This window comes from Phacochoerus africanus, chromosome 8, assembly GCF_016906955.1.
Source record: "Phacochoerus africanus isolate WHEZ1 chromosome 8, ROS_Pafr_v1, whole genome shotgun sequence".
NCBI classification, from domain to species: Eukaryota; Metazoa; Chordata; class Mammalia; order Artiodactyla; family Suidae; genus Phacochoerus; species Phacochoerus africanus.
The window spans coordinates 2,532,314-2,558,790 of record NC_062551.1 but is presented as its reverse complement, the minus strand read 5'-3'; the positions used below and the strand labels follow the sequence as shown (position 1 = coordinate 2,558,790).

Sequence of the window (26,477 nt, the reverse complement as noted above, 5' to 3'; positions counted from 1 at the left end):
GGTGGGGCCAGGAGGGCTCCGCGGCACAGCTGCCAGGAACCAGCCGTCACAAGCCGGAGTCCTGGTTTCCTCAGCCACGCAGGCAATGAAACACAGGGCTGTTCAAGTAAAAGAGGGCAGGCTGGCCCGGTGCCCGTCACACGGTGGGCTGCCAACAAGGTAGCTACCGAGCGATGTGCAGAGCAGAATCAAAGGCAGCAGGACAGACGCAACACAGAGGACAGAACCAGCTGCCGCTGCCTGGAGATGCTGCTGCGGGCCTCTGAACGGATGCCCAGGCGCATCTCTGCCAGTGGCATCTGTGTGCCCTGGGGGACTTGCCCACGCTGCCTCCTTCTGCTAGGGATGCCCCTGCTTTTTCTTATTTTTTTCCCCCAAATTGATGACTTTATTGCAATTTTTTCATTTTTTATTACTCGATTACATTTGTAAGTGAACAACGGTCATCGCAACCAACTTTTACAGCATGTCCATCCCAAACCCTCAGTGCATCCCCTCACCCCCCAACCTGTCTCCTTTGGAAACCATCAGTTTTTCAGTCTGTGAGTCAGTCTCTGTTCTGCAAAGAAGCTCATTGTGTCCTTTTTAAAAATTCCACATGTAAGTGATAGCATTTGATGTTGGTGTCTCATTGTCTGACTTCACTTAGCATGATAATTTCTAGATCCATCCATGCTGCTGCAAATGCCTTTCCTTCTAACGGCTGAGTAATATTCCACTGGGTATATGTACCACACCTTATCTACTCCTCTGTCGATGGACATTTCGGTTGACTCCATGTCTTGGCTATTGTATATAGTGCTGCAGTGAACACTGGAGTACATGTGTCTTTGCGAGTCATGCCCCGGAGTGGGATGGCTGGATCAAATGGTAGTTCTATGTTTAGTTTTCTGAGGCATCTCCATGCTGTTTCCCACAGCAGCTGCACACACTTACATGCCCACCCACAGTGTGCTCGGGTTCCTTTTTCTCCACACCCTTTCCAGCACTTACTGTTTGCAGACTTTTTGGTGATGGCCATTCTGGCTGGGATAAGGTGGTACCTCCCAGTGGTTTTGATGTGCATTTCTCTAATGATGAGAGATGCTGAACACCTTTTCATGTGTTTTGGGGCGTCTGTATGTCTTCTCTGGAGAACTGTCTGTTTCAATCTTCTGCCCTTTTTGGACGGGGTTGTTTGTGCTGGTGTGGAGCTGCAGAAGGTGGCGTGCCCCTGGTTTTGTCGGCTTCTTTCTAGCGTAGGTGGCAAGGTGAAGGTGATTCTCAGTGACAGAAGACCCAGGGATAACACTGGCTTAGTCTACAACTGGCTACAACTTCCCTCCTGGCTTCGCTACCAAAGCTGGGCAGCTTGGGGACTCCAGTTATCAGTCTGTGAACAGGGACGTCCTCACAAGAGATTGTAGGACGAGCTGAAATTAGATATTCACTTATCTGTACATAAAATTTGTATTTATAAATTACATCTCTGGTAATATGTGTATTTACAAATACATTATATATATATATATATATATATATTTTTTTTTTTTAAACGGCCGCACTCGAAGCATTTGGAAGTTCCTGGGCAGGGGGTGACATCAGAGCTGTAACTGCCGGCCTCCACCAGAGCCCCAGCAGTGCCAGATCCAGGCGACACCTGCAACCCAAGCTATAGCTGGCGGCAACCCTGGATCCTTAACCCACTGAAGAAGACCAGTTATCAAACCCGCATCCTCCAAGAGATGGCGCTGGGTCCTTAACCCACTGGGCCACAGTGAGAGCTCCACGTTATATAATTTGCCTATTAACATGATAGTATAAATGAAATTATGCAACCGATTATCAATGAAGAACCAGTCACCCTCCAGACTTAAAGCAGCAAAAAGCATTCATTTCACTCCTGACTGCACTGTGGGCAGGGCTCGTGGAAAAAGCCCGTGTCTGCTCCAGGAGGCCCTGGCTGAGACGGCCCTTCCGAGGCCGGGGGACCCGTCCGAGAAGGTGCCCTCAGGAGGCTGGTGAGGCGGCGGCACCGGCTCTCGGCTGCGGCGCCTCTCCGTGGGCAGCGTGGGCTTCCTCATAGCGGGCGCTGGGCTCTATGACCGGGTGTCCGAGAGGCTCCGAGAAGCTGAGGTGCAAGCCGGCAGGGCGAAGCCAGCTGCCCCACAGCCCACAGTCGAGAGGCTGCACAGACCCCTCTCCCCAGAGAGACCCGAAGACCTCTGGGGCAACACTTTACCTCTTCCACAGCCCTTACAACAGCTCGGCGAGCTGACACCATCAGGGGGCAGGCAGAGGAGGACACCCGGAGAGAAGCCAAGGCCGCCCTCGGCCGCAGAGGTGGGGCTCGGGGCAGCAGTGCCCATCAAAGAGCGCGCGACGGGACGGGACCGCGCGTGCACACACACCCCGGACCTCTCTCCTGCTTTTATGTAGGGCCCTGGGTGACACGTACTCTGAAGGAAGACTCCCACAGCCCCCACCCCACGCGAGTTTTCTTCCACAGTGACTAGAGTCCATGCTCTCTGTTCCACTTGGAACCCTGGTTGGATTAGACGCAGACACAGGGAAGTGAGTTTGGCAATCCCCACTCGGGTAGGCCCACTGCGGGCTGGGGTGTGAGACTCAGAACGAAGGCCTGGAAGAGTCCTCGGCAAGCCAGGTGCTTCCTGGAGCCTGTGGGGGAGGCAGATGGTCATACGCAGTGACGCTTCCCGGGAAGAAAAGGTGGAGGGTCCTTATTTCTGTTCCTTCGGCAAAAAGGCAGACAGCGTTATCTCATTCCTAGTAAGAACACTTGGCCCTGGCTCCTTAAAATCTCGTGGAAAGGTTTCTCAGGCTTGGCCAGCAAGCCGTCTGGGACTGACTGTTGCTGTCCGCTAGGGGTGTGGGTGTGGGAGGGAGCTGGACGTGGCCCTCGTCTACCCTCCCTGGCCCTGACCACTGCTTCCCTTTTTAAATGCTGCTCTCATCTGACACCTCATCTCTCCTCCAATGCGTCTCTTCACCACATGCCAACTCTTCTGTGGTTTCAGTTACACAGGCTCTGTTTCTTGGGTAGCTTTATTCTCGGCCTTTCCTATTGGCGGTCTTGCGTCACCTTTCTCCCTATGCAGCAGCTCAGGGGAGGTGTGTGTGCCCCACTGGACGGACCAGGGAAAGGGCCGAAGGACGATGGGAGGGCAGCTGTGGGCAGGACCCCTCCCCCAAGAGTCTAGGAGGGCGGACTCCCCACCCTGCCCTCGGCAGCGGAGGGGCTGCAGGCTGGGCTGGGGAGGACGGGGTTGTCTCTCTGGTCTCCCAGTGAAGTGAGGGGTTGTTTCCAGGAGGCCCCGCGGATACCCACACCCGCCGATGCTCAGCTCCTTTAGAGAACATCGGCTCCCCGCATCCCCGAGCTCCGCGTCCAGGAGTCGAAATGCGCAGGTGGTTGGACCCACAGGTGCGGAGGGCTAAGAGGAATGCAGGGGAAGCAGCAGGGCTCTAGGGGCAGAGGCCAGCCCAACACCCACTGTCTCTCTGCCTGAGCCTGGAGCCCCGCACGAGCCGGCCGCACCTTCTAAGAGCAGCTGTTTCTGTCTGGAAGGGCCGCCCACTCTCACTCTTACTCTCTCCTCCATCGGACACGCAGCCCTGCCCTCAGGGAGCCTCCAGCCCAGCGGGGCCGCCGTGTGAGGAAGGGAGCAGAAGTGGACGGAGACGGGAAGGGAGGACGCCTGCTAGGCTCAGCTCTGCCAGAAGGGGCTGTGGGGTCGCTGCGGCGGGGGGGGGGGGGGGGGGAGAGCCACTTCCTCCTGGGAGGCCTCGGTCTTCTCACCGCAGAAATGGGGAGAGCAGGGCCTGCCGCTCTGCGGGGCCGAGGGGAGCTGGGGCCGGGCCCAGGGGAACACGGGGTATGCCTGTCCACACAAGGACTGGGACCGACACGCTTCAGCGTGTGTGTCGAGGGCCCACCAAGCGTTGCGCGGAGCAGCCCAGAGGCTGATCTCCCAAGGAGGAGACACATGTTGCAAAGCACATTGCAACCACTCCGAAAATGAGCAAGTCGCACTAAGTAAGACCACCCACGTGTAGTGACCCGCGGGACAGGAGAGGACGCAGAAACGAGGATGCACGCAGCGCACGGGCCGGTGCTGCCGCCTGAAGAAGCACCTGCAGACAGCTCGTCCTGGAGGCCCGGCAGGATCCCGCACCCACCAGACCCCGACCCGCTAAGGAGAGACGCAGGCCTGCAGGCCTTCATCAGCGCGGTGTCTTGCCCACCCTTCCCTCCCGACTTTATGAAACATTCCATTATCTCCGACTTCCTTCTCGTTTATGTTCAGATATTTAGTCGGCCTGGATTTTACTTTGATGTGCGCTACGATTTAGAAATCTAAACCGCTTTATTCGCCCTCCAAACAGCAAATCCAGAGGAGATCCTATCGCTGCACCCATCCACAGACAAGCGGAAGCCAGAGGCGGCACCGGGCGGCGGGACCCGGCCGCTCAGCTGGATCGTGTGCTTCCGCTCTCGTTACCCGCGGCGGCGCTTTAAAGCTGCTCGGAAGAAAGACTCAAGTCGACGAGCGGCTAAAGGGCTGGGGTGAAGGGCACAGCTCCGCATCCCTGACACTCTCGTTTCCAGAATGGGTCCCTTGACTTCGATAAACAGAACCACCCAGGTGATGGGGGAACGGTGAGCCTCAGAACAGAGCCTGCGAACCGGCCAGGCCTTAGAAGCCAATGTGCTCAGCCAGCCCTGTGGTTCTGAAGCCCAGAAAGCCTCTAGGACTTGACGGCAGCCCAGGGCCCAGGGCGCCCCACGCAGAGCAGAGGCGGGGTCTCCGGAGACGGAGCCGCTGCGGATCTGGCCAGAGCGTCCGCACATCCACAGGCAGGGCCACAGCGGCACTCGGGGACAGCCGGGACGAGACCCCGGCAGCCTCACAGCTCCACTCAGAGGGGTTCGTGTGGCCTCAGCACCCTGCCCGGGCTCGCTGTCCAGCGCTTTCTCTGGCTGTGTGAGTTGTGTAATGGTGACGATGACAAATCCTCAACAGCCTCGGGAAGGACAAGCCGCGTGCGAGGGGGCGCTCCTCCCGGCGGCCCTGAGGCCTGTGGAAGGCGTGCCATGGGGTGGGGGGGAGCTGGCTCTCAGGCCCTTGGTCTTCGCTGCCCTCATCCCAACCTTCTGTCCACAAGCACAAAAGGATGAATGCGGTGAGACGACCCGTGTATCAATACATGTGGCTTATTCTGGCTGCAGTGACAGGAAACCCAGCAACCAGGCTCCACCCGAAGGGACGGCCCCTGAGGTGCACAACGAGACAGGCTAGGACGCTGGCGCCAGGGTCCCAGACACGCCGCCCTCTCCGGTGGGGGGAGACCCGAACCCGGCCCCCGCCTCACTCAGCTCTGACAGGCCCCTTCACAGCCGCATTTTTCCCGGGCTGCTGTCTACCTGCCCCTGGGTCTCGCGGCTGGGGCAGGGCAGGAGCGACGGCAGGGACAGGCTCAGGTCTGTCCTCCTGGATGGTGGCACATCAGCAAAACCAGAACGTGTCACACACAGGAGGCATTCTGGATAAAAGCGGAAGACCCACGGGAGGGAGGAGTTCGGATCATCAGGTCGCCACTGTGGGCTGGGCAGTCCCAGGGCCTGGGACAGCCAGGCCGAATGCAAGCGACAAGACGAAACCAGCTGTGGGACGGGGCTGGACAGGCCGGGCAGAGAGAGACTGAGCCAAGAGGCCCCGGCCTGTGCTGAAATAGTCCACCTCCTGCTTCTGTTGATGTCAACATGGAAAGAGCCTGCATTTAACAAGCGAATCGAATGACCAATTCGCTTTCCAAAATCTCCATGGCATTTTCACTGTAAAACCAAAGAGAAAATACTTTTTCAAAGGGAGTCTGAGGGCCTTGAGAACATTTTCTTCAAATGGGCTTAAAACACACTCAGTAAGACCCTCTTGTGAAAAACCAAAAATTTTCAATGCATATACATTTAAAAAAAAATAAAATCTCCACTTAAATGCTTACTTTGACTTTCTGCCCAGGATCAATTGCAAAAGCACTTCTGTTTAGAAAGCATGGTTCAGCCAAAATCCAGCTTGTTTTTTTAGGAAATGAGGGCCGGAGGAAAAGACCCAGAAAGCACACGGCAGTGGGCAAGTGAGCGTGCGAGCGTCTGTCTGGCCTTGTCTGCGACGCCGACTGGGACGACTCACCCTCCCAGGCCAGGATTTCCTAGAGACCGAGCTTCCTGCCGGGCAGGGGCGGCGAGCCGAGGGCAGAGCAGCTCCCCGGAGGGAGAGGCCTGGCGGGAAGGGTGAGGAGAGGACAGAGGTGAGGTCGCACAGCCGAGGGTCCACGTTGGATCAGCCTCCGTCTCCGACACCAGGACTCAGATGCGGCACGCAGTTTGAACCGAGGGGGCTGAGCCCCCTGGCTTCTGTGCTTTGAACGCACCTCGTCCCGCCAGCAGTGCCAGGTCAGGGGGGCAGGAGACCTCCGTCTACCTTCCCTTCACCCCCATGCCCCTCGAGTCCAGGGAGCAGACTCCCCTAACTGCTGTCACCATTTGTTCCTGTGTGTTTATTGCTCACTCGGTCCCCTGAACCAAGGAACCAGCAGGGCTGTGACTGGAACAGGCTCGAGGGGCAGGATGAAGCAGAACCTGCCCACGGAGCTCTCCTCCTCCTGAAGGCGGGCGCACCCTGGGGGCAGACGTCTCTCCGGGGTCGCCCGCGGCGACTGAAGCAGGGCTTCCCGGGAAGGACTGATCTCAAAGCAGCTGCTGCAGGAACAGCCCCACCGCGTCCCTCTGTGCCGGGCTCTGAGGTTCGGTGGGGACCAGGTGGGGGTATCATCACGGGGCAGCCCCGGCCGAGCATTGGTCAGGGTGTGGCCCTCCAGTGCGGCCACCTGCTGGGTCACCGGCCCTCTGCTGCCTGGCCAGAGACACCCTCACAGTGTTGGTGCCCAGGCAAAAACCCTGCAAACAGGAGACAGCGTGCTGGGCCGCGGCCGGGTCCTGGTAGCGGAGGAAGGCCCTGTGCTGCGCACCCTGCCAGGTGAGCCGCAGCGGGGCCACGCCGAGAGCGCCAAGGGCCCGCTTCAGCTCACTCACCCGGGCGTCCCGGGGAAGGTTCCCAACATAGACAGTGTCGGAAGGCACAGAGCCCGGTTCCGGCCGGGGTGGGTCACACGGGCTTCTGCCGGGGCTCAGGGCAGCCTGGACCCGTGGAAGGTGCCGATGCCCGTCCCGGAGGGTGACGTCCTTGCCAGCCTGCTCCTCTCGGCAGCGCAGGCTTCTGAGGACTGGCATTTGCCGCATCATCTCATGGCTGATCTGAAAGAGCAAAGCAGTCCCAGGTCTTGCTGGGGTGTCCACAGGGACCATGAGCCGGTCACAAGCCAAGAGGAATCTAAGTCACGGGGTCCCCAGGGAGGCCGGGCAGTTAGGAACCCGACGCAGGGTTCACGAGGAGGCGCTTTCACCCGCAGCCTGGCTCGGGGGTTAAGGATGCAGCCGTGCCACACGCTGCGGTGTAGCTCGCAGAGGTGGTTTGGATCTGGCGTGGCCGTGGCCGTGGCGGTGGGGAGACCGGCAGCTGTAGCTCTGAATGGACCCCTAGCCTGGGAACTTCCATGTGCCGAGAGTGCAGCCCTAAAACGGGGAAAAATAAAAAAAATAAATAAATAAAAGGAAAAGAAATCAAAGTCTCTCCGGGGCGGCTGCCACACACACACCTGGAAGACGCAGGCACGCCCTGCGTCTGCCCGAAAAGCCCCAGCAGCTGGCAGGAAGCGGACACTTTCTCCGTCTTCCTGGGGCCCGGGAGGCAGACAAGCGAGGCCCTCTGTGCAGAGGGAGGCGCTGAGGCCGCTGCTGGGAGGTCGGAGGACCACAAAGGGCAGCGGCCTGGAAGCGCCCAAGGTGACAGGAGGTTTCTGCCTCTGCACTGCCCTCCCCCAACCGGCACCTCCGGGTGGGGTGAGGACTCTGACGGGGCCCTGGGGACCGCAGGGATCTCCTCCACCTCCCTACCCTCCCGCGGGAGGCCCAACTCATGGAGACATCCCCAAAAAAGCGCAGCAAAGAGCACAAAGCAGGCACATCTGAAACAGAACACGCCACTGAAAGCACTTTCCAGCAAGGGGCCATCCAGCTACAAAACACTGAGCGCCACTCACCACATTCCATCACAAGGAGCAGGCTCTGCAGAAAGGACGTCTCTGGCCTTTTGGCCAAATTCACCCACAAATATTCCCAGGGCACTTATGGCAATGGAAGTGACAGAACAGCCCCAAGAGGACACCCATGGCTCTGTCCTGGGGGCTGGTACACGGGAGGCTGAGCCGAGGGCAGACCTGCTCTTATCTCTTAAGGAATCACACGAAGGAAAAGGAACAGAGAGACATGCTCAGTTTTTGTTTGTTTGTTTTTGGCCATGCCCATGGCGTACAGACGTTCTGGGGCCAGGGATCGAACCTGCGCCACAGCAGTGACAATGCCAGATCCTTAACCCACTGCGCCACCTGGGAACTCCCAGCACTTTTGGATAATTCATTCTTTAGAGATGTTTTCTGACTCCTCTTTGGGGCACGAAGCTCATAAGTGATCATCCACCAAGAGGCAAGCAATGGTCCAAACACGGCTTCCCACAGGCGTGGGCGCGTCAGCACACAGGCCAGCACAGGAGGACGGGCATGGCTTTTCCACAGAAAGAGGTAGTTCAGCGAGCACCGGCGTCCTCAGCATCTTCAGAACCACACGTAACTCAGGGTGATGGCTCTTGTCCTTGGCAGGGTGTCAGGGACCCGGGAGAGAAACGGGGGTTCCCTCCCAAAGAAGGTCTCCCCCACACCTTTACGTACAGTTTCCCAACATCTGTTCACGGACCTCAAAAACACAGGAGGCCCACAGGCCCCAGGCGGAGAGTCAATGAGTTAGAGGGAAACTTAAAGAAACCAAACACCTAAGCCCAGCAAGGACCTTCTCACAAACCGCAGGCCCCGATCCTCGCCGGTCTCGTCCAGGCCCCCTCCCCCTGTGCTCTGCGGACGGCTCTCTCCACTGCAGCAAAGGCTCGCTGGAAGCCAGCCCTGTCCCTGCGGCCAGATGCCGCTTTGTCCCTGGCACAGCCGGGGCAGCAGCCTGGGGGGCGGGACACTCGTCCCCTCAGGTTCGGGGCTTGAAACGCCAAGAAAACCTCCCTTCTTCTCTGTCTCCCGTTGTTGACAAAACAAACAGAAACCATGTGTCTGCCATGGAGACGCCCACAAGAGGGGCCAGCCTTCCTGACCAAAGGACATTTTCCTGCACGAGACCTGCTGCCATCCCCTGAACTGCGTCACCTGAAGGCGGTTACACGCAGTCCTCTGCAGGGTCTGGGCCCAGAGACACCCCAATGCAGCCGACGCAGCCCCACGTTCCTGGCCTGCCCTCTCAGGGAGTTCACATTCTGGCATTCTCCCGGAGTACTGAGGAGCAGATTTAAACGGGCCGTAGTTAGGGTCTAAAGGGTTTCTTAAGTCACTCTGTCTGGCACTTAAAACTGCAATGACGATCAGAGGAAAAAGTGCGACTGTGTCCTTATTTGGAAGAACTAAACTTTACCCCGTCCAAGCGCCGGCAGCAGAAGCCACCCAGTGCCACCTGCTGCTAAACACCACACGTCGGCTGGTGCCACTGCGGGGCTCTCCGCAAGGGGACCCCCCGAAGGGAAGAAACCCCGGGAGGGTTTGGGCGCACGGGGCTGCTTCTGCAGAGGTGTGTGTTCTCAGGGGGACAAAGCCCGAGGCAAGGCTCCGCACGCAGGCGGCAGAGATCCATGCTTGGGTGCGGGGCCCCGGCGGCTACCTCACCCCGAGCTGGCGTGGGCACAAACTGCCATCAGCTGCAGGATGAGGAGAGCGTCGGGCATGCTGCGAAGGGACAATCCACAGCACCGCCGGCCGCGTGGCACACACCCAGGGGGCTTTGGCAATGGAAACGCACACGAGCGTGCTGTTGCATAAAACCCGTGGCTTCAGGAGCGGTATGTCCCTCGGGTGGCGAACCAACGACAGAGCTCAGCGTCGGTGCCCACGCCCGCGCCCACCCCCAGGATCCTCGTGGGCCGGCGGTGGTCGCACAGCCGACAGGAGGCCTCTGAGCGCCCAGTGGACGGGCTGGGCTCTCGTGTGGGGCTAGAGCAGGGCTGCTCTCTTTCCTGGCTGGCAGTTAGAAACATTTGCTATGTTTTGTCATGTGCCACATGAAATGAAAGAGTCTGCTTGTTAATTAAACATAAAAAAAAGTATGCCCTTTTGTAACTAATCATTCCATTTAAAAAGCGAGCATAAAGCAAAACTGATTATTTTTGGTGCGCCACACTTTTTTGCTGAAGCATGCAGATGGCGGTCATTTATAAACGTATGTTCCCTTTAGAGATTAAATTAAAAACCTGTCCGTAGACATACACCTAATTCCAACCCAGCCGGAAATCGGAGTCCCAAGGCATCTGCTGCCGACCCAAGAAGACCCGCAGCTCCGGCCTCACCTCCGCCACACTCTAGGGCTCATGAGGTGAGGTGCTCTTCCCGCTGGCTCTCGCTTCACTTAAGGGGAAGACAGGGCGGGGAGGGAAGCGCTCGCCCTGTAACCCGAGGCGTCCTGGCGAAGGCAGAAACACCAGCGGCGTTTCTAACGCGAACTACAACTTCTGCAAAACCCACACCCGTGCCTCTCAAGACAGAGAAAGTGAGTGGAAGCGTCTCGCTGTCCCAAGTACCCGAAGGCAGGCTGGTGAGTCGGCTGGGGCAGCAGCACATGTCGTGAGAGGCGGGGGCAAAGGCCAGGGAACCCAGTGCTGCACAATCTTCAAGCGATGATTTTAAAAAAAAGCATCACATTTTGCACTCACGCCGCAACAAGAGGGCGGAGTGTTTAGAAGAAAGATGGGATTCCAGCGAGCCCAATAACACAGACAAGAGGCCAGTTCCCGGATCCTGATCCTCACGTGATAAGGAGTCCAGAGGTGCAGCGTCGCGCAAGGATTTACCAACACGGGACAGAAGCCCCCGGAACAGAACTGTAACCCACTGCTGGCCCGTGCTCTCCCCCCGCCCCCACCAGACCCTCGGGGGACTCTTGGGGCCTTTCTCCCCAGTGCCGATGAAGAGGCACTCAGACCGCACACGCAGCAAGGCCAAAACTGAGACCCCAGGAGCTGCAGAGTCAGCACCTTCACAGCACCCGGCAGAGAGATGGCCCGTGCGGAACTGAGAACACAGGGCCCAAGATGAGAAGCGGCCTTGGAAAGGCCGCGGATTCTTGCCAGGGCCTCCTTAACGGCGAGCGCTCCCCAGAAAGAGGGGGGAGAAGCTGAGGTCCTGACAAGCGGACAGCAGGGCGGCCGAGGCGTCAGGAACTGCGGTTGAGTCTGGCTTTCTGCCGTCTAAGAGACATGATATTCACCTGACACAAGCGAGAGCCCAACCTGTGGCTATATTTACATCCTCCCTGTTAAAACCTGCGGCGTGCGACCACGGCTGTCCACCAAGGCAACCACATCCCCCCGCCCCAGGAGAGGCCGAGAACCTTCCCACCTGCGGTGCAGGCTGGCCCGGGGGTGGGGGGGGGGCCCGCAGCCTGGATGTGGCTGCCCCTCTTGTTCAGCCTCCCTGACTGAGTGCCCACCCCCTGCACAACCACCTCACTCCGTGGCTTCGTACTGGCCGCCACTCAAAGGGAGGTTGTAGGTTCAACTCTGCAGAAGCCAAGGGAATTTTTTACTATTTTTTTTTTCTTTTTTTCTTTCCAAGGCTGCACCCTCAGCATATGGAGGTTCCCAGGCTAGGGGCTGAATCAGGGCTGTAGCCGCCAGCCTACGCCACAGCCACGCCAGATCCGAGCCGCATCTGTGACCTACATGACAGCTCACGGTAGTGCGGGATCCTTCACCCAGTGACAGAGGCCAGGAATTGAACCCGAGTCCTCACAGACACGAGTTGGGTTCGCTACCGCTCAGCCACGACGGGGACTCCGAAGGGGCATCTGAACATTCAAGAAGGGCGCCCCAGCCATCTCCCCAGGCCCGTGGTCCCTCGCCCCCACTCGGGGTGTCCCCTCAGGGCTCTCCCGGCAGCAGCAGAGGCATCCGGGGAGAAGGTCCAGGGACGGGTGACAGTACAGGGCTTCCCCTTCAGGCTTATCCTCGGAGGTGGAAGCAGTGGACTCCCACGTCTAAGAAGGTGCCTCGTTCCGGATGACTCAGGTTTAAGGAATGCGAACCACGGACCAACAGGCTAATTTGACCAAGAGTCTCAACCCAAATGGAGCACGACTTCTCCTGTCTTGTCAGTAACCCTGCCTATTTGCCGGCAGAGAGCCTCAGAACCTAGAGCTCTGCTCCTGGGACCCAGCTCCTGCTGGGACTCTGCCGACAGGTGGCACTGCCTATTCTGGAGATGATGTCCCCAAGGCATCAGCTCACCAAGGCTTTGGGCACTGCCTCCTACCCGCTTAGTTCCGCGCGGCGCTGCAGGATGGCAGCCAGACCATCGAGGTTCGCACAAGCAAAGACGGTGATTTAGGGCCAGGCGCGGTGCGGACGGCAGAAGACAGCCCTCAGAAAGGAAACCGGCCGGCAGGCGGATTCAAAGCCTCTGCCCTCCTAGGGAGATGGTCGAGTCCCACCACCCGCAGCCGGAGGAGACCCTGCTGTGGGCACGTGCTCTATGTGGCGGAGACCTTGACCCTGCCTGCTTGGCAGAAGCAGACGCCCGGGCCCAGGCCTGGAGACGAGGATGCAGAAGCGGAGTGGGGCAAAAGCTCCCGCGGCTCTAACGCACAGCCATGCGGGCCGGGGCCGGCCACTGTGCCAGACGCAGAAAGCCCGGAAGGAGGAGGTGCCCGAAAGCCGCGAGCTGGTGCTTTCACTCCACGCCACCAGGGGACCCACCTTGGACCAGATGATGCCCGCTGGCTTGGGGCGCGTGCACCCCGTGGCGATGACGCGCGTAGGAGTGAGAATGTAGTCCACGGTGAGGTCGTGGTCCTCGAGCAGCGCTTCAGGGATGTCGACAACCTGGGCAGACAGAAGCCGGTGAGGGGCTGCCAGCAGGCGGCGCCGCCTGGTGAAGGGTGGTGTCCTGCAAACCCACCAAGCGACGGCCTCGCTGCTGCGCCTCCAAGCAAACCCAGCCCGACCCAGGAAGGCCACACCCGCCGTGGCCCGGAGCGAGGGCAGAGAGCCAGCCCTCCAGGAAGCACCTGGCAGTCGTGGACGATGGTGACCACTGGCGTGGCCTGGCTGGCCGCTCCCATCGACACCATCATGGCGTACTCGAGGTCAGCGTAGCCTTCGCCCTTCCCGATTCGCCAGCCTAAGAGGCAACACAGAGGGTCAGCATCTCTGTGGGGACTGGGCGATCAGCAGGCATGGACCTGTCATCGTGGATGCAGAGCAGTTAAAGAGGAAGAGCCACACTGAACGCGCACAAGAGGCTAACACACGGTGAACGTGGAACCTTCTGAACACGGAGACCCCTGCTTTACAAAGGAGAGTGAGCCGGCATTTGTGTGAGGTTTACATTAGCAAGAGTCACACTTCAAAGTAACGAAAGAGTAGTTTTTAAAAAGACTAAGAACAGGAGCTCCTGTCAGGGCGCAGTGGTTAATGAATCCGACTAGGAACCATGAGGTTGCGGGTTCGATCCCTGGCCTTGCTCAGTGGCTTAAGGATCCAGCATTGCCGTGAGCTGTGGTGTAGGTCGCAGACGCGGCTCAGATCCAGTGTTGCTGTGGCTCTGGCGTAGGCCGGTGGCTACAGCTCTGATTAGACCCCTAGCCTGGGAACCTCCACATGCTGTGGGAACGGCCCTAGAAAAGACCAAAAAAATTAAAAAATAAAATAAAAAGAATAAGAACAGGCGTTCCCGTCGTGGTGCAGCAGAAACAAATTCAACTAGTATCCACGAGGTTGCAGGTTCGATCCCTGGCCTCGCTCAGTGGGTCAGGAATCTGGCATTGCTGTGAGCTGTGGTGCAGGTCACAGACGTGGCTTGGATCCCATGTGCTCTGTAGCTGCAGCTCTGATTTGACCCCTAGGCCGGGAACTTCCTCACGCCGTGATTGCGACCCTAAAAAAGTCAAAAAAAAAAAAAAAAAGACTAAGAAGACATTCCTAAAAACGAAAGTCTAAATCAGGGACATGGATGTGAGACGGCACAGCCTTGCCTTGTAAAGGCACTGAGGAGTCACCCAGCACAGCCCTGCCGCTCAGAAGGAGGTGGTTTAAGCAGCACTAGCGCTATTTCGCAAATCCACAGATGCGGCCCAAGAAAGGAACTCATTATCTGAAGCTGAAGGACAAGCCAAGCAGGAGAAAAGGATGCCAGACGGTGGACACATGTGCTCACTGCGGGCGCCCGGCTGAGTCCAGTCTCTGCTCTCAGAGGACGCCCGGCCCGGCCGGTTCTCACGTCCGCAACACCTCGTCACCACCAAGCGCGGCAGCACCATCGCCCAGGCGTCCGTCTAGGACGCAGACCTGGCCGTGCTCCGTTACAGAGAGAAGCCTTTGACCAGGCACGCAACGCAGCCAGAGAGACACGTCAACAGCAGAACAGCAAAGGGTATGAACAAACCGGGGGAGGGCAGAGGAGAGACAGGTGAATGGACGGGGGTGCAGGAGACACCTTCCACCCCAACCGGATTAAATGCGATCAGGAGGCAACACAAATACCACTGCTCACTATCAGACACAAAACCCGAGGCAGGGTAACTCTCGCTGTTAACAGGGCAGCAGGGAGAAAGGCGGGCAGACGACATGCGGACGTGAGGTGGGCACCCTTCTGATGCCAAATTTGGCAACATCTCCGGCGTTGCCGTGAGCTGTGGTGTAGGTTGCAGACACGGCTCGGATCCCGAGTTGCTGTGGTTCTGGCATAGACTGGCAGCTACAGCTCCGATTAGACCCCTAGCCTGGGAACCTTCATATGCTGTGGCAGCGGCCCAAGAAATAGCAAAAAAAAAAAAATTTTTTTGGCAACACTGATCAGGATTTATGTATGTATGTATTTGCTTTCTAGGGCTGCACCCGCGGCCTATATGGAGGTTCCCGGGCTCGGGGCTGAATCGGAGCCACGGCTGCCGGCCTCCACCGCAGCTCAAGGAAACTGCAGAGCCAGGTCCTTACCCCACTGAGCAAGGCCAGGGATCGAACCCATATCCTCATGGATCCTATTCAACTTCATTACCCACTGAGCCACAAAGGGAGCGCCCATCAGGATTTTAAAACCCTTTGGTTTGATAGCTCCTCTCCCAGGAGTCATCCCCTGGACAGCACCCCCCTCCCGAAAGGTACCCCCAGAGCAGACCAAGAGATGCCACATGCTAGCGTTATCTGCAAGGGAAAGACCGAAACCAACACTGGAGACACCCACCGTGAGGGCCTGTCAGGCAGGGCTGATGAACGGGAGGAGGCTGACCTCTGCGCAGACGGGCAGAGGCCCTGGAGACACGGCCGCCGCCGCAGGGCACGCGCACTGTCAGTGAGGACACAGCAACGGGGCGAGCGTGCAGCCCCCACACGGAACACCCGAGACGCCCGCGTCTCACACGACAGAGGCCGACACCCGTGTGGGCCCTGGGGACAGGCAGAGGGCACGTGCCCGGGTCGTGCTTTCTGCGCTACCCGCATCTTAAAACACACGGGCACGTGGCTGCGTTGAATCGGGGTTATCTAGACAACGACGTTTACACAACGCTGGCTTCTTCCTCACACATCCTGAGCTAAAACGGAAAACGCCTCATGGTCTTCGAAAAATTTCCCGTTGCCAAGAGTACAGCCCAAATCCCATCACCTGGCCTCGGGCCCCTGGAAGGCCAGCCCCAACCGCCAAAAGGCCATGCTGCGTGGCCACGCCACTCGCTCCCCCATCCAGGCCCACCTGCCTGAAAAACACCTGGCAGCAGGAGCCAGCCCTGAGGTCCCTCCCAAGGGGGCCCTGCTCCAGGCTGGCGGGTCCCTCCTCTGAGCCCACTCCCATCCATGCCCCTGCGTGTCCAGCACTGAGCACGTCCCACCGTCGTTCACTCTCGTGCCTACACTTCCCACCCACAAAGGACCCAAAGCAGAGCCCACCCAGCGCCAGCCTGGCGCCTGGCACCCAGTGGGCACAGGTGTGCTCATGCATACCTGCCACCTCAAGGGCAGCGCCTGTAACGGGATCACAGGGGAGACAGGAAATAAAGAAGCGCAGCATCGCACGCCACACAACTCACACGGCAGCTGAGAGCGCAAGTGGGCAAAGAACCAACTCCAGGAGACGACACTCAAGGCCAACATTTAAAAGCACAGCACCCCGCGTTTGGATGAACGCTTTCGAGCCTCTCTCACCAGCTCTTTACTAGAAACCTCTCTGGAAGGAAGAACCTGGCTTTGGCCAATGAGTTTTCAAAGGGAGAGGTGGGGGGATGAGAGTCTCAGGGCATTCCCTCGTTTCTTCTCTCGGCCGGGAGGCGAGAGAAGGCTTTCCCGGGGGAGCGGGAATCCCAATCCCGCTGCGCAAGCACAGCTCTGCGGTGGGCCGATCCCGCCAGACCATCAGCAGCTTGTGTCTACACAGCACCCGCCTGGGCCTGGGCCGGAGCAGGGCAGAGGGAACAGGCCCCCGGGAAGCCCGCGCTCACCGGCCTGCCATGGGAAGCCAGGCCCCGCGGGCAGGCTCAGGACACCCTGTGCTGGCAGGAGGCTGCCGCTTCACTACCAAAGCCGGCTGCAGAACCCGGCATCTGCCCGTTGACTGGAGGCTCTCCAAAACCAACTATTTACTGACACGCTGCAAACAGATCCAGATCCAGTTCAGTTAAGACCAGGAGGGAAATCTTTCACCACCTGGAGAGATTAACTCACTTTATTTTTCCCGTTAAGAAAAGCAAAAATGCTGTAAAGGTGTTGAGTGGGGCCAGGAGAGTGAGGAACTGAGCTCATTCTTCAAAGCGAGGGAGGGATTGCGGCAGCAGCTGCGGAGGCCAGGCGCGCGTCCCGAATCCCGAACGCAAAGTCACCCGCCGTCCACATGCAAACGGCGCCGCAGCGCCGGGGGACAGCGGGCGGCGGGGAAGCGGTCACATCCAGAGGCTCTGCTCTCAGTCTTACCTTTTTCAGAAACAGCCACGGCGCCCACCACGACCAAGTCCACGAGGAGCCTGGACTCCAAGCCCACGGGAGTGCTGTAGCTCCTCACGCCCTGCAGACAGACACGCGGCCTGAGTGCCCGCTTGGAGCCCGCGGGGAGGCGCCCGCAGGGCCTGACGAACCTCCCCGGGGAAGTGAGCCCCCCGGCCGCCGGAGGCGACGGCTCAGGACCACGGCAGAGAGACGCGAGGAGGAACGGACAGCGCAGTGAGGGAGACACTCACCCCGGACGACCCAGCACACCCTCTGCCCCGGGAGACAGACGAGCACGGGGACTAGGACAGAGGCTCGGAGTCACGGGCAACCGGGTCCAGACCCCTCTCTGCCTGCGGCCTCAGCAGGACGGGACCCAGGGAGCGGCAGCCTCGTGCTCTGGAAGGGAGGGCCACCAGCGCTGCCGCGTCTGCCGGGCTGCAGCGACGTGGCAGAGCCCAGACAAGGCGTCCAGCACGTGAGACACGGCCGTTAGACATGTGACACGGGAGACACGGGAGGCCTCTCCGCGCGAACGAACGGCGGGTCACTCCCACCGCGTTGTTCCACCCAGGAGCAGCGCGGGCACAGTCCCTCACGCCAGCAGAGGCCTATGCGGAGGCCCAGGGGGGCTGCGGCGGCCGGGCTGTGCACACAAGCCACAGGGAACCCGAGGACACTGAGCAGACGCCAGGGGCTGTGCGGCACAGTGCCCTGCAGGAGGAACCGGACGTGGTACGAGGCCCTGTCGACTGACACGTGACAAGTCACTCACAGGATCAGGGCTGTGATTGGCTTGGGGCCTCCGAAGAATCAAACCACAGCCACTGGCGCACAGTGCCCCCACCATGGGAAAGCCTACCCGCCCCTAAGCTCACAGCGGCCGCGTAGGCAGGCACCTCGGGCCCACGGCCGGGGTCCCCGAGCCCGTTGCCAAGGACTTGGTGCCTGGCAGCCTTGCTGAGTGGACACCTGCGTGGCTCCTCTGTGTTGTAACCTGTCAGGCCTCCTCTCCTCTCGGTGGGTCAGCCTTGCCGGCCGGGTCTGATCACACAGGGCGTGAGCAGCCAGGAGTCTCCCGGACGCTCCACTTAACCAAGAGTCACCAGGTGGGCAGAGGGACACAGGGTGCAGTTAAGAGAGCTTTCTGTCTGCTCCCTGGGGGGGCTGCCACAACACCCCCGAGTAAAGACTAAATACAAAGGCAACAGCAGCAGACACAGGTGGCTGGGGCGTGACAGTAGCAGGGGTGGAGGGACAAACTCAGAGATCTGTCTGCCAAGAAGTAAGGTGACATCACACTCTCCCAGGCGACGGTGGCAGCAGTCAGTAAATAACAACCACGCTGCCTGTGCATCCACACGAGACGTGGCCTTGAGACTCGTTCTCCGCTTCTCCATTCGTTCCCTCTGCCACAAAGGAAGTGACGATCTTGCTGAGGTTCATGACACTGGATCTCTGATTTACACCCACGACCACATAACATTAGGATTAAAGAGATCAAACACTGTTCAATCCATCTCCCAGTTTGGTCGCGAAAGCTGGTCTGGCTTTCCCTTGGCCAGGCCGTACTTTCAGGGGTGGCTGCGAGAGGCCAGCCAGTGCCAGCGCTTCACAGGGACTCATGGCAACGAGCTGCATGCCGGTCACCTTTCAGACAGGGAGCAGGACGCTGCTACGGGTGACACAGACCACCAGAGCAGCAATACGGCCACACCTGACCCCGACCTCAACACCAGGAAGACGGCTTCCCTTACTGTCCGAACCAATGACTTATAACCATCACATTCCCTGCCGGCTCTCGGAAGTGTGGCTCCAGGCTGGGCCAAATCTGCCAAGTGCAGGGTCACCGGTGGGCGTGCTGAACGGCAACCAAACTAGGGTTAGCTCTTGCTCGTCTACATTTATTTTCCCTTTGCTCTTGTTTCTACACATGTTTTATTATCTTACTTTATTGCATATATTTTCATATGCCATACCAAATTCTATTTTTGCAATAAGACAGATTATTATATTATAAATATGATAAATAACAATGAAGCACTCACTTCTTACACACTAAAGTGGAAAATCTCCCCTAAAAAGGAATACCCGATGCCCTGTTTCTTCTTCGCACTAGATTTGGAATTGAATGACCTTGGGTAAACTCTACAATTCTGAAAAAAAGTCACCACATTTTATTTCTTCGTCTATAAAATAGTAGACAGATTCCACTCTAAGGCACCTTAAGGTAATATTTACACATTTGTTTTAGGACATTGTGAGGCTGTGGAGAAAATGATACTGCTAAACTACGTAGCCATTGTGACTTCAGCAGTTCGTAAGGCAATTTCCAACGGAACATACTTTAGAAACTCCACCTGTGTCCCCTTCTGCTCTGGTGGCATCTGAGAAAACGCTACTGACACTGAATGGCACCAAAAGTGAACACTAGAGGGCGCCAGACGACCAGAAACTTGGCTGTCCCTTTTCTTTTTCACAGGGAATTGACAATCCGAGAAAAACCGAGGTACATGCAGTTGCTCTACTAGGCTCCCGCAGAGGCGAGACTGCCGAATACCTCAGCATCACTCATTATTTGGCTTGGTTAAACACAGATTAACCCTGGCAGATTTGCGCTGTTCTAACTCACCGGAAGTCACAGCTGAGACTGGTTCTTCCCAGTGGCTGGGGTGGCTCCTCGAACTTACCTGAGAGGTGGCACACTTCCTCAAGACGTCTTTAGTTGCCCCGGGGGGTGGTGTGATCTTATTAAACAACCCCGTTCTCAGTCGTGGTGTTGGAACCAACAACGTTTTTTTGCTCTTTTAAAAGAAAAGAGAGTCAATGAATTACAGAATCTAACAAGGGAATTTTCTTGCGTATGTTTTGATGTTTCAGGAACAGGTTCCTATCGTCTGCACTTTGGGGTTTGTGCCACGGAGATAAGGTATTGTGCAAACCCCGCAGAATAACAGGAGGCAGTTTTCCTTACAGCAGCTCCTCTACCCTGGCTCAGAGTAAGGGGGGCATAAAACTCACTAATTCTCCTCTCCTCGCCATCCCAAAGTCGTCACAGGTGAGAACAGTGCAAACCCAAAGGAACATCGGTCCTCCTAAGATCTTCAGCCGCCACTCTCCTGTGGCCCCCACTTCCAGCATTAACTAGGCACCATACAGCCACGGTGATGTTTGAACCCGAAGCCGACACTGCAGGGCCACATTTAAGACACGACTCCCTCACGCACTTGCGTCTAACCTGCTGCACAATAAACCGCACTGAGAGCTGAGTGCTGACTACAACTGGTGTTTTATGTTGACCTGTGTCAACAGCCCCTTTCTTCCAGTGAGTCCTCACATGTTTATTGTGAGGCTCAGAGCAGAGGTTCTCAGAGTGGGCCTGGCCAGCAGCCCCTGGGCACCGGTCAGCAAGGATCAGTGGCTCGGGGGCAGGCCCAGCAACCTACTTTCACAAGCCCACCTGGGGACCCGATGCACAGGGCAGTTCAAAACCACAGCCAAGGGCACACTGCAGATCATACATTACACATGGGTGGCCCATGAGAAATCAGAAAATTTATAAGCTCTTTCATGTAAAAAATAGCATATTTTACTTTTGTGTGCAGGAGATGGCAGCCTGAGACCAATAAAAGACCTATAAAACCAGTTTGGCTTCCTGAAAGGTTTTCAACCCCGAGAAGGGTCTTTCGGCCCAAGCAACGAGCAAGGGCCCCTTTCCTTCTGCGGGTGACAGAGGTGCTTCTGCCGGCAGCCTCCAGACCCAGGGACGCGGCACGCTGCTCTGCTCCCCCCATGGCTGTACACGAGCGGAACCTGCGGAGCGGAGTCTCTCAGAGCTCCGTTAAGGCCTTTTCTATGAAGAGGCTCTAAACCCAACCAAGGTCTGGGGGGTGGGGGTGGGGAAGCTGCGTCCACACGTGGTCTGTGGCCACACGTACCACCAGCCTGCCTGCAGGGGGATGCGCTCCCCTACACACGATGCAGCGCCCCCCCCCCCCCCCCGCCTCGCCCCAGATGCGGGCTTCTCAGGAGCTGTGGGGAAAATGAGTCACCACCTGAAGTCCGGTGGCAGAAGGCAGAACCCCGCGGACCCTGCACTGCTGCTGTCACACGCACACTGTCAACAGGGTTTCATTTCGGCCAAACAGCATCGGCCATGACATCAAGTGAGGGCCGGCATCTGAATGTTACTGCTTTTATAGGTCTGTTTTTATTTAATTTACATGTTTATTTTGGTATGCAACTGTAAGCTGCATAAGAGCTGCGAGCAGTAAAATTTATGCCAGGTTTTATGTTTATACTTATTAAACTACAATAAATGAAAGCAACCCTGGAGAGGGGGTATTTTATGTAAGTTAAGCGACACTTGTAATTCGCATAAGTGGGGGCTCATTTATCAGATTTCTCACTCATGGGTTGTCAAGTCTCAAGGAATGACAGCATCACAAGGTAGCAGAGAAAATACACATGTTGTAATCACTCTCTTCCCAGGAGCACATGAGCACTGGGATGCCTCAAGGTCATGGTTTCAAAGACTATTCTCTGAATTCAGACACGCTCGGGACTTCTGGCTGGCTGACAACAACCAAAGGCTTCTGGACTGTCCTGGAGAGAACAGCCCAAGGACACTCTCTGCACCCGAGGGGGTCAGACGCAGGCCTGTGCACACGTGCCAGCCCCCTGGGGAAGGTGGGCCCGTCAGGGCCAGGGCGCTGCTCAGGAAATGGGATTACCTGCAGCGCCAGCAGCCGGACGCCTTCCAGCGGTTTATCGGGGTCCACTTTAACTTCCTGTGTTCGGGCAAAAACCTCGAGGTTTCTGATGTTTTGGCAAGCCAGGGAGGAGCCCTGCTTAGGCAGAGAGACAGAGGCGCACTTACGTCGAGGACGAAGAAGCGGGCCCCTTTCTGGGGAGCATCAGGGTTGACTTTAATGGTTCTGGCCGCTCTGAACACCTGCAAACGCGGGAAGTGCTCGGCGGCCCGGGAAGCACCCTGTTTTTAAACGCAAGCGCGCGTTACCAAAAGGCCTTGACCCTGGGCCGCCCACAGCCTGGCGCTCCAGCATCTCACCCAGAAAGGTGTGGGAGCCAATTCCACGACTAGGCCTGGGGTCTAAGAAACAGTCAGGGTACAAAGGGCTGCGAAGCCAGTCTCTCTGGCTGAGGCTCCCTCTGAGGGCACGTCAGGCCTTAGGGAGCCAACTGTGTGAGAGGCACCACAGCCATCGCGTGCCTCCACCATGAGAAATACCTCCTTGCAGCAAAAGGAGCGGGAGCCCTAGAAACACCTCACGGCGAGAGGCGCATGGGAGAAACACCTCACGGCGAGAGGTGAAGTGACAGGACCTTTCAGAGCCCGCTGGTTTGGATTTCACACCGCTCACTGGCCACCGAGTTCAAACCCGCCGTGAAGCAGGACAATAACTGCATCGCCCCTGGGACCCGCGGAGGATACCAGGCTTTCCTCGTGGCCGCTCCAGGAATGCTGCCGTACCTTGAAGTTGGGAATCCTGTGATGAACAGGCCGGGGGAAATCGGCTAAGTTTTGTGACTCCATGTAGTCCCAGATCCGCTCACGAATGTCCTGTTTGGAAACACCTGCGGCAACAAAGGATGTGGCTGATGAACACACAGACAGGAAGCCCAAAGAGCAGCGGCCCCGGGCCCAGCGCCCGCCTGCTCCCGCTGTGCCCGCAGCTCCGCCACCAGCAGACGCACCCAGGGCTTCTGATCCCTGCGCGGAAAAACCAGGGTCATGTCTAGAGACTCATGTGCAACAGAAGAAAGGCTGGGGGAAAAATGTAATTGTAATGTATACATGTAAGGATAACCTGACCCCCTTGCTGTACAGTGGGAAAATAAATAAAATAAAAAAAAAAAAAAACCAGGGTCAGTGATGAGTTCCATTCTTCAGCAAACTGCTAAAGTCCAAACACAGAGTAAAATCAACATAACCCAAGGGTCTGAAGCTAGTTCTACGAATCTGTGGTGGCAGAACAAACACAGCTGAAGCCATGGCCCAGGCAGCCCTAGGTCCTCCTTTGGAGCGGGAGGTGGGCTCAGTCAAGGCCCTGCTCTCGGCCTCGCCCATCAGTCGCAAGAGGGCTATGGTCACTTCAGCCCCACGACGGTATCCCATTCGCTTGCCCTAAACCTCAGCGACTCGTAAGCCAGCTACTATCTTGGTTCCCCAGCTACAATCCCCTTCACCGTGTGAATCTTTATTTCAGATCCCTCTTTGGGAATGAATTTTCAGGCAACAAATATTCCTTAATTATTTGATTGGGGAACTCCTAACAAAATCAGTAACCACGTGCTCCTCCTGGCATGGAGCAATATAAAAAGCAGCTTCCAGCTAAGCAAGGAAAAATAAAATAAAATCAGCACATTCGTGTAAGCTCATTTGAAAATATTCACTCAATTTTATCCCTGTCCTCACCCAGAAGTTTATTTCCAATCACTGTGGTGTCACGGGGCACCTCTCATCAGCTGGGCAGGAGAGGGGGACAGGTTCAACCTCAGTCTCCCCTACATGAGCAGAAGCTGCTCAAAAGTGACACAGGGGAGCAGCCTCATGGCCAGAGCAATGTGGCAGTCACCTGCCTGCGTGGTGGGATAGGGCTGGCAGCCAGCTTCTCACCACAACCATTTATCAACTGTGTAGCTGTGAGTCATGTGAATATTACATTTCAAAAGCTTAATTTGTTGTAAACGCAGTTTTAAAACATAGGCAGGCATCTATAAGGAAAAGTCTTTCTCCTCACTGTTTGCTGCCCCCCCCCCCGCCCCCCCGGAATCAGTGGAGCTGTGTCTTTCAGTGAATCCTTCTTTGGGCACCCCAGACTTCTCCCAAGAGACGCCGCATTCTCCCCGCACCCTCCTTCCCTAAGAGGATGCGCTCCGCAGTCAGCTCCACCACCATCTGCTCGTTACCCTGCAGGTCCGTGCGTCGTATCTAAAAGGCACCTTTGCCCTTTTCTGCCGCTGCACAGTATTCCACGACGGGGCAGGTGAAATTGTACTGAGACGGATGGGCCACAGGGGTTCCCAACCGTGTTACTGATGTCTGCTTTCACAGCCCTCGCCCCCGCTTTGATAGCGGTATGCCAAACTGCTAAGGGTCCTTTTACGGTGTTAAAGACCAGGGCCAAAGGGTGCCACTGCTCATGCCCTCAGGCTAGACACAGATCCCCTGGGAAGAGCACCCACACCAGGCCCTTCACAGCCAGACCCGAGCCTCCTGGAGTCCACTGCGAACACTAAGTGCCTCCTGATTCTAGCAGTGCCTCTGAACCACCGCAGACGTCAAGAATGCAGATTCGAGGGTACTTAGGGAACACGCAGCTCCAAAGACACAGGTCTACGCTGTCAGCCCGAGTAGGGCCATGTGGGCAGTTTTCTAGTGCTTGGCTTGTTACTTCCTTCGGTAAAGTCTGTGCTACTCCCTGTCCCTCAGGCAAACTCTCTTTTCAAGGTCCAATTTCCGCCCCACCCCCAGGAAGTGTCCCCTCGTGCTGTTCCAGTGCCCCAGGGATCCCTGGCACAGGGTATGGGATGAGCTGCAAAGCCCTGCTGGCCACTTCACCCTCTCCTCCATCCAAAAAGTATCCCACCACTATTGGTCTCTGGCCCCACATACCCGCCCCCCCTGTTCTTTCAGGCCTTTGTGTCTCCTCTCCTCCCTTCCTTCGCCCGCCCAGAAAGCACTCTCCCAGCGCTAGGTCACAGACAGACATCCCTCCTTTAGGAACCTCCCACAGGAGGAGCCCAGAGCCCCCTCCCCACTTGCTTTTTCAAATGAAAGCCGTTACACTGACCAACTATTACAAGGCCATGACCTTACCACTTTCACTAACAACCCAGAGGTCCCACGCCATCCCCAACACCATGCAGGAGGCTGTGTGCGACGTAAGGCATGGAAGGACTGGGTCCCTCGTTCTGGGGTCCATTAATCACAAACATGGCGCTTACTCCCATTTAGAAAGCAACGAGCTAATTGTGAGGGAGGGGGAGACTAAAAGGCAGGTCCTTTGCCCTTGGAAAGGTACCAAAACGTGGGAAAGGATTAAGATGATAAAAGGCGACATAAAGTAATGTGGAAATGCACCTTGTTCTGTAACTGCCCATCAGGTGAGCCCAGGTCTCACTCCTCCTTGAACCTCTAGCCCAGAGCTCAGTCCCGAGAGCAGCAGGCGTCTCCAGCTCTTCGTTACCCCTCTCCCTAAACTCTCAGCACCTGCTAACTGCGCTGTTCACGTGCCGCCCGTGCAGGAAGGGAGGAGGGGGTTATTCACAGTTGCTGCTCCCGCCTTTAACAGACCCTGGGTAGGAACAGCTTTGCCCGGCAACCCGGCCATCAATTTCCAAAGCTCGGGGGCTCTGGGGCGAGCCTCCCCAGGACCTAGGAGAGCCACGAGATCTCGGAAAGCGGTCGTTAAGAGGTCGGTGGTGCAACGTCCCAGCGTTCCGGTTAATTCGAGGCCTGCCCTGCCAAGAGCAGCGAGCCTCCACTGCCGCGGACGACACGGGAGGCAGATCTCACGGGGGCGCAAGGACACCACCAGGTGCCCGCAAGACAGCCCTCCTAGCTCTTTTCCCACCTGGTCCACCGACCAGATTGGGCGTCCGGTCCTCACACGCCGCAGGGTCAACTCCAAACCCCGCTGCGACCCCGCCTGCCTCTCCAAGTCCCCGCCTGCCTCTGTCGGGCCCTCTGCCGCATCCCGGGCGGCCCCTCCGCGCCCCGCGCGCGTCTCTCAGGTGAGCCCCTCGGCGGCGGCTCACCCGCGCTCGGCTCCATGGCGACGCCGTCAGAGCGCGACACCTTCCCCGGCGGAGTCCGGCTCCAAATGACGTCACCCGCGCGCGTTCTCCCCGCGCCTGCGCACTGGCTGCAGCGGGGGGGGGGGGGTTGAGGGGCGTGGCGCCGCCGCGGAGGCCTGGTGGGAACGTTCTGCAGGGCGCGTGCGCGTGCAACTCCGCGACCCTGAGCCTTTGGTCTTGGACCGGAACCGTCTTGAGCGCCTGCTCCCGCAGGCGTCTGCGGGGCGTTGCGGGGTGTGGCTGGGCTGTCCAGTGCCCCTGGCCTCTCAGCGCCCACTGCCAATTCGAACACACCCACCTCCTCTTTTGGTTCCCCAGGGGGCTGCCTTCTTCCTGGACGCCGCCTGGATTCCTCGTCCATGATGCGGTTCCTCTCTTCTGAGACGCTAGACGTGACACGCGGCATTGTTTTCTGCTCCTCGACTTCTCCCGGCACTATCCTCACACACACACACAATTCCGAAAAGTATGACTAGTTCAATAACAACAAAGGCTGGCTCCCGAAAAGCTAGAAGAGTCCCCTCC

At 57.6% G+C, this 26,477-nt stretch overlaps 1 protein-coding gene across 8 annotated transcripts; it reads right to left on the bottom strand.

Annotated features, from left to right (window-relative positions):
* Positions 1 to 1,072: 1,072 nt before the first annotated feature.
* Positions 1,073 to 25,993, bottom strand: MTHFSD (methenyltetrahydrofolate synthetase domain containing). Of its 8 annotated transcripts, none has more exons than XR_007136204.1 (9): positions 25,914 to 25,993; positions 22,624 to 22,727; positions 21,863 to 21,976; positions 19,820 to 19,933; positions 17,118 to 17,208; positions 13,226 to 13,338; positions 12,915 to 13,040; positions 6,004 to 7,315; positions 1,073 to 1,412 (listed from the first exon to the last, which is right to left on the bottom strand). XR_007136204.1 is itself a non-coding variant. In XM_047789435.1 (9 exons), the coding sequence occupies exons 1-9, from the start codon at positions 25,927 to 25,929 to the stop codon at positions 1,368 to 1,370; spliced, it is 945 nt and encodes a 314-aa protein (XP_047645391.1). In that variant the 5' UTR covers positions 25,930 to 25,993; the 3' UTR covers positions 1,074 to 1,367. The 8 variants fall into 8 exon arrangements, 6 of the variants coding, with proteins under 6 accessions (XP_047645391.1, XP_047645390.1, XP_047645387.1 ...); XM_047789435.1 differs by having other exon boundaries at positions 1,074 to 1,412; positions 7,094 to 7,315; XR_007136203.1 differs by lacking the exon at positions 1,073 to 1,412 and adding an exon at positions 4,349 to 5,836.
* Between the last annotated feature and the right edge of the window lie 484 nt (positions 25,994 to 26,477).

Coding starts and splice junctions, on each gene's coding strand:
- MTHFSD (XM_047789431.1), bottom strand. Junction 19,934..22,008: donor CCCGCTTCTTCGTCCTCGAC/GTAAGTGCGCCT, acceptor TTCTTTTAAAAG/AGCAAAAAAACGTTGTTGGT. Junction 13,041..13,225: donor CCATCGTCCACGACTGCCAG/GTGCTTCCTGGA, acceptor CTGTCTGCCCAG/GTTGTCGACATCCCTGAAGC.